At 32.0% G+C, this 12,194-nt stretch overlaps 1 protein-coding gene across 7 annotated transcripts in view; it reads left to right on the top strand.

Moving 5' to 3' along the window:
- The window catches only part of LOC124366316 (protein polybromo-1), a 102,012-nt gene extending 90,847 nt beyond the window's left edge, over window positions 1-11,165 (top strand). For all 7 annotated transcript variants that reach the window (XM_046822768.1, XM_046822767.1, XM_046822770.1 and 4 more), the window contains 3 exons: window positions 446-511; window positions 4,028-4,118; window positions 6,887-11,165. In XM_046822768.1, coding sequence (XP_046678724.1) covers window positions 446-511; window positions 4,028-4,118; window positions 6,887-7,103 — 374 coding nt within the window. In that variant the 3' untranslated portion in view covers window positions 7,104-11,165. The remainder of the gene's footprint in view (window positions 1-445; window positions 512-4,027; window positions 4,119-6,886) is intronic.
- The last annotated feature ends 1,029 nt before the right edge of the window (window positions 11,166-12,194 follow it).

Raw genomic sequence — 12,194 nt, 5'->3', positions numbered from 1 at the left:
TGGAAAAAATACCTTGTTTTATAACACACAAACTAAAAAAAAAATATTCAAATCGGTTGAATAGTTTTTTTTAATATAGTTTTTTCCCCAGACGCTTGCAAAACAGAAGGAAATGCTCCAGCAATTTATGCGTATGACTTGGGAAAATATGCTGTGGCACTCGAAGGGTTAAACAATGTTTAGTTAAGCTTGGTTAATAATAAAATTTTTTTCATTACATAGTACTGATTTCTTATCAAATCACGTGGCCTTTTTTGTTGGTTTTTAAGCTGCTTAATGTGTGTTCATAGGTGAACGGTTGTTTTTTATGTTCATGGATTTATTATTTCTTTCACATTTTTAGTTCATTTAGTCATATTGGTGTGTTAAAAGAATTTCTAATTTAAATGCACTTATGTTATAACCATATTGATACATTACTGAATGTTTTACATGACATGAGCAGCGATGGCACCTGGCCTGCTGAACTACTCAAGGAATACGCCGTCCCCTGCCTCTCAGAACGGAGGAGGTAAGTGAATTATAAAACATCAATTTAATAAACTGTGCAATGTTGGATCTAATATAGAATAATACGTTTGGTTTACAACAATTATTTTATTTACAGCAATAGTTGAAATAGGTAACAGCAATAGTAGAAAAGAATAGTTAGCATGTAGTACAAACCAAGTGCAATTCAAATTTAACCCTTAAAATGCCGAAGGAAATTCGGCTTGGATTCAGTTCATGTGCATTTAGAGCATTAGAGATCCAAACCACTATTTACATTTTCACTCAAATCTTCCTCCTACCTAAACAGCATTATTTTATTTTTACCTAAAGACAAAACTAAATTCCATTTTGTAATAGTTTTCCTATCTGATTATCAAGTATTGGAGATCCGCAGCTGAGGGCAATATCAGTACTATATCATCAGTGTTCACCAACACATTTTCTAGATTTCAACCCAAATCACACCCACCATTCGAGATACCTGGCAGGTCATTTCAACAATGGGAACATTACAGGGCTCAGAATGCAACCCTCTCTCACACCACACCCTTGGAGTTGGTTCTTTATAATAATCAGTGAACAGATTTAACACTTGCAGATACTCATAAACGTGACAATTTACAAATTAAGGCATGTCAGTCCATTCTGTCAAAATTTGAAGAAAATTCAAGCAAGAAACAAAATAATTTCTCACCACTTTTGAACGTCCGCTGGTTCCAGTACACAGCTATGTCAATGTTGTCATAAATAGCTGCGTATGATCGAGAAGATATACATGGCACGCAATCCAATGTCAAACACCCAATATAGTGCAGTCATTGAAGCATTGTTGGTCCGAATTTTTTTTACTGTGAACCGAATTGCATAAAATTTTGGGAATTAGGTTCATCTTACCCTTAACTTCAAAAGTGAAAATGATTTGAACTCCGCAACCACCCTGGGGGTGGTTGCCACCCCTTCTCGGGAGTGAACTTATTTTTTTCAAAATAACCTTGGATATCGACAGAAGGCCTAATTTTAAGCAAAAAATCATCTATAACGTTTTTCGAAAAATCCAATACTTTTTCAGGTTATTGGCAATTGAAAATTCGCAATTGTTTCACGTTTTTTTCATCGGTTTTTAGCAAATATCTCCAAAAATATACGTTTTATCGAAAATTTTATAAGGAACACAATTGTAGCAGATAAAACAATGAACAATTTTTGTTTTTTATAAAGTATTCTAAGTGCAATATTAAGCTAGATATTAAAAATCAAAGCCGTTTTTTATTTTGTCTGAAATTTAATCGATGTGGTCAATGCCATCTAGCGGCGAGCAGATGCATTTTAGGCATTCTAAAAAAAAGAATTTTATAGTGCTTGAAATAAGCTTTAAAATGAGCACTATTAAATGTCTTTTGCACGTAAAATAAGTGAGCTGTATTGCAAATAAGAGGAGCATCTAATGTTTTCTTTTAAATCAATGGGTTTTCATAAGTGCCATTTCCACCAAAATTAAAATTAATCGTATTCCGCCTAGAATCAACTTTATTATGAAGAGTTTAATAGATTGTATCAGTTTGGCTGCTTCAGGACACATATTTTTTAAAAAAAGTCACGATTAAAAAAAATTTCAAATTTTTAAAAGACCACCTTTTTTCATAATATCTCAAAAATGACGACACATACGAATAAAAGTGTAGGTATGAAAAATGTAGGTATATTTCTGACAAACAATTTTGATTTTTTTGATTTTTCTGTAAAACAAAAATTGACGGAAATATGATTGTGTAAAGAGCGCGTGGCAGCGCAATCACAGCCTCTCTTAAGCCCTTTAACCCTTCATTGTTTGAGAAAAAGGTTTTTTACTATATATTGCAATGAAAGGATGTTGTAGCTCTCTTAATTAAATTTACAATGGTTTTTTTTATAAATTGTGATAGCATGAAAATTGAAGGAGTTATGGTCAAAAAACTTATCATATTTTTTTCTACTTAGTAACTGAAAATCTCGGACTGTGAATATTTGGAGCAATGTGAAAGTACGCAGTATAATAGAGACCCAAAACTATTGTAATGTGTATATATATACATAATATGGCTCATATATTTTGGAAACGTAGGCATGAATACATACCAACTTTCTTATATGTATATATTACTCATTTGAGTATATTTTGTATAATTTGTAAATATTTTATCCAATAAATGGCAATTTTTTACTCTAAATTAAATTATTTTTAAATAATATGTAATCATATATATTTAATGTTTTAATTTAGGGGTAGTTTTAAGGGTAGAAAAGCTTAAGAATATGATAATCATTTTCGAGAGTGTGGAATAATATTTAAATCCTTTTCATTTTATATAAAAAAAAAATTTAACAATTTTTTTATCAAGGGGTAGTTTTCAAGGGTGAAAGGGGGTTAAAAATTTGATAATTATTATAGAAAATATAAAATCTTACTAAACTCTATACTATACTTACATCTTTTTATACCATAACCAAAGTATTTTTTTTGTGATTTTTTTCAATTTAGGGGTTGTTTGCAAGGGTTGTAAGATGTTCAAGGGGGTTGAAATGATTTTAATATGAGGTAATTGTGTTATAAAAACACTTTAAAATTTCACCACTTACTATTAAACATGTTTTCTAGCGATAAAATGGCTCAATGTCGATTTTTCCATTAAGGGGTTGTTTACACCCCTTAAAAATAATAGGCGGAGTTCAGATCATTTTCACTTTTGAAGTCAAGGTAAGATGAGCCATAATTCCAAAATTTCATGCAAATCGGTTCACAGTAAAAAAAATTCGGAGGTAAGATCGTATTTTTTCGCTTCAATGACTGCACTAATAGTGAGACTGTGTTTGTGGTTTTTTGAGTCCAAGTTTTCCACTCCAATAGTGAGATAAGGAACAGTGACATTATCCAAAAGTTAAAGCAATTATGAAAAATTTTTATTTTATCGAACTATCAAGTGAGTTTATCAGTGATTATAGTTTTAACTGTCCCTATTTTTTGAAAAATAATGCTGCAATTGGTTTCCACCGTCTTAGTTAAACTTTAAGTAGCCATGTAATGATATTGTTGAAGATACATCATTCTTTGGAACCACTCATAAATAGATATCCACACAAAACTTTCGTTAAGATTTTTATAGTTGGCTTTTAAAATACCCTTTCTATAGGTTAGATGAATTTCTAGCATTCAAAAAATAAATTTTAGATGTATACAAGTTTATATGTGTATACATAAATAAATAGCGTTAATACTCATCTTAAATAAACCTTTATTTCTGTACATGTTGTTGGACAGATCACTTGTTTAATCTTTAAATGTTCTTAAATCTTAACTCATATAAGCCATTAAATGTAATTTTAGTTTGTGAAATAAAATTGTAGGTTAAAGATTATAATTAAAAGATTATTATTAATTTGAAATGTAAATAAATTATCATTCTGTTTGACTTTATCATGGCTATAGCTGTATTACGACATTGTCAATTATTGTAAATATCTGTCTGACAAATAAAGACTAAATTATTATTACTTGCAGGTTCCACAGGAGGAGGGCGTAACGTTGAGCCGTTGTTCGTCACAGTCCCACCGAGGCCGCAGAGGCTCCTCCACTCGGAGGCTTATATCAAGTATGTATATAATATTATTCTTTGTCAATTAAAGTAGAGTCTGGTTCACCCCTTTATTTAAGGAACATGCTGCAGGCTAGTCCGGAGATTAGAGAACGTTGCACACGATAGCATGCTAGAGGTACCCAAGGTTAGACTCCAGGTGGGGAGAAATGCTTTTCCTTATTTTGCTCTCCAGATTTACAATGGAATCCTATAACATTTCAAGCTCTCAGCTATGGCTCTTTTAAAAATAAACTTAAGCTTTATTGGAATAGGATTATTTTAAAGTGTAAGTTGAGTAGAAATATAGTTTGTATTTATTAGTCTTTTTACTTGGAACATATATGTACATTGTGTATGACAAGGTTTTTGAAAAACAACTATATGTTGAAAAACGCTTAAAAATCATTATTTATTGATGTTACATTGTTAACTACATTATACGACAACAGCACAAAAGCTGTAGATGTGTGACAAAAGCAAGTAATGCGGAATTAAAGTCACTCATTGTGTGCAAATATAACGAGAGTATTGGTGGGCGCGGAGAGGATGGAGATTAATGTAGCTGACTAGTTAATTTCATCATCATATAAATTTGTTACAAAATCTGGTGGTGGGGGAAAGTGTTTTTCCGACTTCTCGAGGCAGCAGTTGTAAATGCTTATTTGTTGTACAATATGAATGTAGCACAGGAAAAAATAAAGCTGAGACGATTTAGAAAACAGCCTATTAAAGAATTAGTTGTTAGTTATTAGTGGGAATGTTCAGAATTTGAAGAAATTATGTAGGCCTTTAGACCTACCAGATGAAGAAGGGCTGAATGGAAAGTTCCACATTCCATATCCCCTAGGTGTTGATAAATAAAGAATCAAGAATCAAGATCTTTATTAGCCATTAAATAATTTTTACAAATTACAATAGGCTTCGTCAGAGTAAGTCTAGATTTCCTAAACCTATATTATGTACTAGAACAATGTTAACAATTTAAAAAAGGTTAACTAAGATATCAAATTTTCACAAGACATATACTCTTCAATTGTATAAAACACATTACACTTAAGCCACTTAGATACAACTTTGTAAAACTCATTATTTGGCAACAATCTAATTGAAACAGGTAACTTATTAAAGAATCTCACCTGTTGGTATTGGTAACTTTTCATTGTTTTACTTAATCTAATATTTGGTGCAACCAGGTCTTGTTTGATAATTATGCACTAAACTGTGATTATTAAAATTATTTATATTTACTTTAACAAATATTAAATTGCTATAAATATACAAGTTGGTAAGTGTCATGATTTTATATTTACAAAAACTTGCTCTGCAGGATTCTCGATTAGATAACCCAGCCAATACCCTTACTGCCTTCTTTTGCCATGTAAAGGATTTTTTTGCAGCACTAGAATTACCCCAGAGGCGTACACCGTAACTTAAATGGCTGTGAAAGAGACCAAAATAGGCCATCAATAAAACATCCGGGCTCACACAATACTTTAGTTTCCTTAGTAAGAATAACACTCTTGACAATTTCTTACAAAGGCCATCGACATGTTCATCCCAGCAGAGTGTACTGTCTAGGGAAATACCAAGTAGTTTAACCGATTTTAAAAAGTTGTCATTAATTGTGTCTAAATTATTTTTCAATGAAAAAAGTATACTCTCAGTCTTACTATCGTTTATAACCAGATTATTGGCAGAATACCACATTTTCGAATAAAAGGATCATTTTGTGACAGAAGTGTAAAAAGCACTAAAAAAGAACAAAGTATTTTTGTAAGACATGCACTTAAGTGTAACAGTTTAACTAATTTTAAAACCTAAGAAAATTTGAGCATCATATTTTAAAACATTTATCAGTTTGATAAACATTAATTTCATTAACATTAGTTTTTTTGTATAACATTATTTAACACCTTAATAAAACATTTGTAAAATAATGTTTCACATTTGTGTTTGAACTTTAAATGCACACGTCGCCAACTGAACTGAAACAAAACAATTCCGAGCTAATGAGAATACTTAGTGGCCATTTGATCTGAGAGGACCATTCCAAAGGCAACTGATACATGTGCTGTCTTTTTTTTTTTGTACTAAAAGTGGCCTTTCAAGTGCAAAGCTTTATTTGGCCGATATTTTATAACTATGAAATGCAGTGGCCGGATGAACTGAATGGGGAAACAGCAAAGTCCATTAAAAGCGGCTTGATGACAGGACTTGGTCGTAAATTTCTGACCTGACACAGAGTGGCCTCATGAGCCGAGAAGACATAAGTTGGAGTCGGAGTGCTAAGGGTTAATTAGCTTAAGTAGGAGGAAGTAGCTTTAGAGCAGGGGTGCCCAAACCTTTTTTACCCAAGGGCCACATTGTAAAGCCTTTATGGCCAGGCGGGCCAACATCCCAGGGGATTTGGAACCCCAAACAACTGAGTTGGGTAGGGGTTACGTCGCCGCACCGCGCGCTGTGCCGTGCTTTACGCGCGCTCTATTCGCCAGCCGGCAGCCACCACCGTAGTCAGTGAAATCTGTCTGCAACTACTTTACTTCTTTCAACACTCATACTCCACCAAATGAATACGGCTCGTTCTACGTGAAATCGGCTGGACTGCTTGGTTCTCAAAATTTGTTTTTATTTAATATTTCAAATGCTTGTAAACAAATTTGGTTGGTTTGGCAACAAGGCGGGCCACATAAAACTGACTCGCGGGCCGGATTCGGCCCGCGGGCCATAGGTTGGACAGCCCTGCTTTAGAGTAATGAATGTGAATGTGTACTGTGTGTCCACAGGTACATCGAGGGGCTACACTCTGACTCTCGCAGTGTGTCCAACTGGGATCGTCAGCTGAAGGCGACGCAAGAAACAATTGAGCCACCGGACATGGCTCGACTGCCGGCTCACTGGCTCGGCAACGGAGTGGGTAACCACGGCAACATTCTCAACGCTCTGTGGACCCTGCGGGACTTCATGTTTCGTGACGCTCTCGGAATCTCCAAACTGGTGTAAGAGGATCCACCTCATCATCTCTCGTGTCAAACAGAGAACACTGAATCCACTATTTATTTGTTTCGCGTTTGCTTCACTACGGTTATTTATACTTGTAAATTGATTTAGAATTTATATTTTGTTTAGATCATGTTAGTATTTATGGCGGAATACTTATATAATCATGAATTTAGATGTTAAAATTTATAGGTTTTATTTTTTACTTTGACGAGTCCTGGACTTTGGCGTTTATCATCTATTTGTTATTGCAAAGATTTATATAGTAATAAAAATAAATTGTTGTAAATTTAAAGTGGCTAAATATAAATGAAAAAGGTACCTATTGTTTTAAGCTAGAACAGCGATGGAGAAGGGAATAAGCATACCTTAAGTAAGAATGACAATATATAAAGTATTTGTATAACATTTTCTTTTTTTTTAATTTTAATTCATCAAAAATGTTGGAAGTTCACAGTGAATCCTACACTAAGGCCAGTACGACAAACATAAAACTTTTAACATTTGTTTATTGTTTTAACCTTTTGGAGTAGTTTTTAATGGATTTCTTTGTTGGAAATACTGCGTAAAAATGTTTGCTACAGTTCAAATGATCCATCCCAGTTTCTCGATTATCTCAAAAAGGCAAAGACTTTGTACCCACCACATCTTAGTTATATTTATTTTTATTTAATGTAACCACCTGGTCAGTACTGCTCCCCTTAAAAACATTAGCAGCTAGTTCTTCATTGTAAATTTAAAAAAATCACAAAAATTAAAATTTGTTTGTGTCAGCCGATACTTGTAATGCTGTAGTTTATTGATTTGATCGGAATTTAACAAAACTGTTCTGCATCATGGTCTGTTATGATGTATCATCTGTCCATGTAGCTTCATATACACAATTTACTATCAGAAAAATCCTTTTGAAAAGTGTTATAAGAAAAGTGAACTGGTAATTTTCAGTAAATATGGGATCCGATTATTAATAATAATCACTAAATATATTTGTCTTTAATTATTAAATGATATTATTACTACGTTTTCTTCATTTAAATCTATTTAAATTTACAGCTATATATTGATTTATTGGTACCATCTTGTGTCCTAATTTACATTCAGATTTTAGATTTATTTTAAATAATCGTTATAAATTATTAAAGAAATACATTTAATTTAATGTATCTGCAATATTATAGGGATAATTACATATTTTTTGTAAATGTGAATCTGTACATGAAAAATAAATATTATGTCAGAAACATGATCTGAACGAAAACAAACTAGACGCTAAATTATATATTGTATTTTGTTGTGTTGTTGTATACTCGTAATGCAATTTTTGTAAGACAGTTTGTTTTGATAATCACATTAAAATTATTTATTTTATTTCTCCGTGTGAATTTTTGTTTATAATGATCGTCTGGAACCGTTAGGCGAAAATTAATTCAGAATCAAAAGCATATTTTATTGCTGATTGAAGAAGACATTAAATTCTTGAAAGATTACATTCTTTTTAGGAATTGATATCTTGATGTTAGTGTATAGAGTAAATCTATTTGTCATTACAAAGTGATTTTTAGAGTTGAAGGTTTTAAAAGTATCTATTTTAATCAAGGTCTGATTGTTGTTACCAAAATGTACATCTGAAGTCAAGTGAAGTACTCAAGGGTTCTGTAATATCACATGAAACTAGAGACAGGTAATCGCCAGCCTCCCTCAAGTGATCTCTGTTGTAGCGTAGGAGTTCAGGTGTACAAGGGTTCTCTGGCCAGACGTAGAAGTTATACTAGCACAGTATGTGATTGGTTATTTGGCACTCGAGCGATCGTTTTTCGTTTGTTATTTTGTAATGGTTTGATGTGTGTGTTACTTGTGGCCGTAGAATAATTGAGTTTCTTGTATATAATAAGATTATAATTTTGTGTGTTTAGTGTAATATGAAAGAGGTCAGTGGTCAGTTGTTAATCGGATGTTTATGTTTTATTGCAATATTCTTTTAAAATAAGGTAAGACAATATTAAGGGGGCACCCTACCGCACCGCTGGACGTGAGAACAGGCACGTGGAAGATTATTGTTCATGAATCAAGAGAGTATTAACCCTCCAAGTTCTGATTAAATTCTTTCCTAAAGTGGAGACATTTTTGTTGCTTTGTGCTTATTTGCAGATTTGTTCTATATGTATTTTTAAAACTAGGATCTTACTATTATATATAATTCTTTCAGGAGATTACGCAGAATAGTGTAGAAATAAATTAAATCACTTACCTTTATTTGAAATCTTAGGACATTTGTCTGTAAAATTGCAAGTTTAGATTTTAAAATGTTTTACTTGTAAATAAAATAAAAATCACATACTAATAAATAAAAATGAAAATCCATTATTTCAAAGGATAGAAGTAATATCACAATGTAACACATGAACGGCCAACGACAAATGCCCAACTGACGTAAATACAACTGACTTGCACCTATCAATATACGGGCAATAAAATAAATCTATTTTGTCATATTTTGGCAGAGAATTATTTTCAAGCAATACTATAATATACCATCTTGATTTGAAAAGAATTAATGAAATGACAATGGAATTATTAAAGCGATATTTTAACCATTCAGATCGAAACGGTAAACGCTTGGAGGGTTAAATACTTGTGTGTTTCTTAAATTTCACTACGATTCTTTGGTTTTAGAAATTTAAAAAAAATATAATCATACAGAATTAAACAAAGAAAGAGAAAAATAACGTTTTTAAATACCATTTGTAGGCTACCAGAAAACCATTTGTGGTGCGGTACTACGAGATAAATAACTGAACCGTTTGGAGACAATTATCCGATATATTGGACAATCATGCTATTGCATGCCTAAAAGACGAAATTCCAATCCATCGGACAGTTAAATCTTAACGTTAAGTAACGAATCGTGGATAAATGTCATTTTACTACACAGGTTAGTTTTCAAGAAATATTTACGGGTGTAAAAATGTGATTCAACTTAACTATCCAGATATTAGTACTGGTAGGGGTTAAATGAATTTGCTTTAAATTTCTCATGATACATTTATTTTTCTTATAACTTTACTTTATGATTGTACAGTTACTATATTAGGAAAAACTTAATTTAGCTGTAACAACATAATTGCAAAGTTACAGTCATATTAGTAAAATTATGCAAAATAAATTAAATGGACCTTGTCTTTTTGTTTGGCTGGTCTCCGTAAGGTTGAAAATAATTTTCACCATTGATCCGTTATCATTATTCTTCCAGATGTCTACAAAGCGCACTAACTCGTGGTACTGTGCCCCCTTTATTGAAGACTTACAATCAGTAATGAGCGAAAATTCAGCTAGGGTTTTATAAAATTGTTTTACTTCAAATGACAATCAAGTACCGAAATTTCCAGAATATGTAATTTAAGTCAGAATATGTTGGTGCTGAGTATACGGTAGTGTATAATGGGGAGGGGGAGGACTGTTGATATATAATTCAAAATCGTGCTGAAAGAAGAAAAATATTGAAAAATATGCTGTTGCATTCATGTGAATACTTCTGATGTAGCATATATAACAAGAATTTGTACGTAAGACATATCTAATGTAACCTTGTGAAAAATAATTTATTGTATTAGATACCAATTTTGGAAATGTTGTCGAGCCCATAATAACCCCCAATGAACTGTGTTGCACATTTAAGTTTTTCTCTTCGGTGAAAAGCAATACAAACAAGTAGTTAATGTCTTTTGTCCACTTCAATTTTATTTGTGTAAATTATAAAACTTTTAGTTGTTTTAGAGGACTCTATATCGAGTGTTTGTATTATACTAAAAAACGCAGTGGCCGCCATTGAAGTAAATCTTATTTTGTGACATCTTATCTGAAGAAATATTGTTGTTTGTTGTTTTAAAAATGAATAAAATGTATAATTTTTACTCTGAACATACAATTTATTTAGGATTAAAACTTTAATCAAACTGATGTACAAAACCTGTCATTATGATAAATTGTCATTGTTTTTGTCTTAGGTTTATTTTGCACTCATATTGAAGTCATAGTGTTTAAGTAATAAAAAAATTGAATTTTGAATGGCCATTTATTTATCACCTTGCAGCTATGAAATTATTATTTGTTATATATAGTGTTGGTCGATTCCAAAAAACTCATGCCAGTTCCAAAATCTGGTCTCAATTCTCGTTTCTGGATTCTATATCGTCACTTTTATAAATAAGAATGAAGAATAGTTACTAAATATTACTAATAACTAAGGAAAAGCAGACTTAACTTTACCAGCTGGAAGGGTATTCCTATTTTTCGTCAAAAGGCATTAAAAACGCACAATGAAAAAGAAGAGTAGTATCGTCCCAATGTGGTAAAGGTAATCCTGATCTTTTTATCCTGTGTACATTTTCATGTTAAAATGGCTTTTTGCAATTTTTAATCATAAATAGTGAGTGAGAATATAATACGCTAAATGCCTTGTAAACACTGTTATAAAACTAACCTTAATGAACAAAGCTGTGAATGTTTTCACATAAGGTACTCTAAACCGATGGGCTTCTTTTACATTGTGAAATGGCATTTTAACAGTGGTTTCTGGAAAAACAGTGAAATGAACAGTAACATGCCTCAACGATCCATTCTTTCCCTGACTACTGTCGGAAAATCAACAACAAGACTTCCATTACGCAAAACCTTATAAACAATTAAACAATTGTAAACCGGAAATGGGTGCTTTTTTAATCTAAGTTGGATTCCAAAACTCATACATTTACTTATTTTCTAGGTTAGTGCAACAACATAAACTCAACTGTGGAATTGCTAATAAATTTGATCAGGTTTGAATTTCAACGGGCCGAACTGACATTTTTTGACCACAGTAACGTTTTAGTTGTACTAAATATACTTATTTTCCTCATGATAAAAAAAAAATAATTATGGCACTTGAAATATCTTAGACTGGAGGTAGATTACAAGTGCTGATAGTATACATGTTTTAACCCAAGTAGGTCTTGAAAACCAACATTTGTGTAGTTTTTCTTATCAGTGCAACATCAACTGTGGGATTGTAAATAACTAGACCTAAAGTGAATTTAATCAGCCAGAACAGACTCTTTG

The sequence above is a fragment of the Homalodisca vitripennis genome, chromosome 7 (genome assembly GCF_021130785.1).
Source record: "Homalodisca vitripennis isolate AUS2020 chromosome 7, UT_GWSS_2.1, whole genome shotgun sequence".
NCBI classification, from domain to species: Eukaryota; Metazoa; Arthropoda; class Insecta; order Hemiptera; family Cicadellidae; genus Homalodisca; species Homalodisca vitripennis.
The sequence above is the reverse complement of the archived record's forward strand: the minus strand, read 5'-3'. Positions and strand labels throughout refer to the sequence as shown.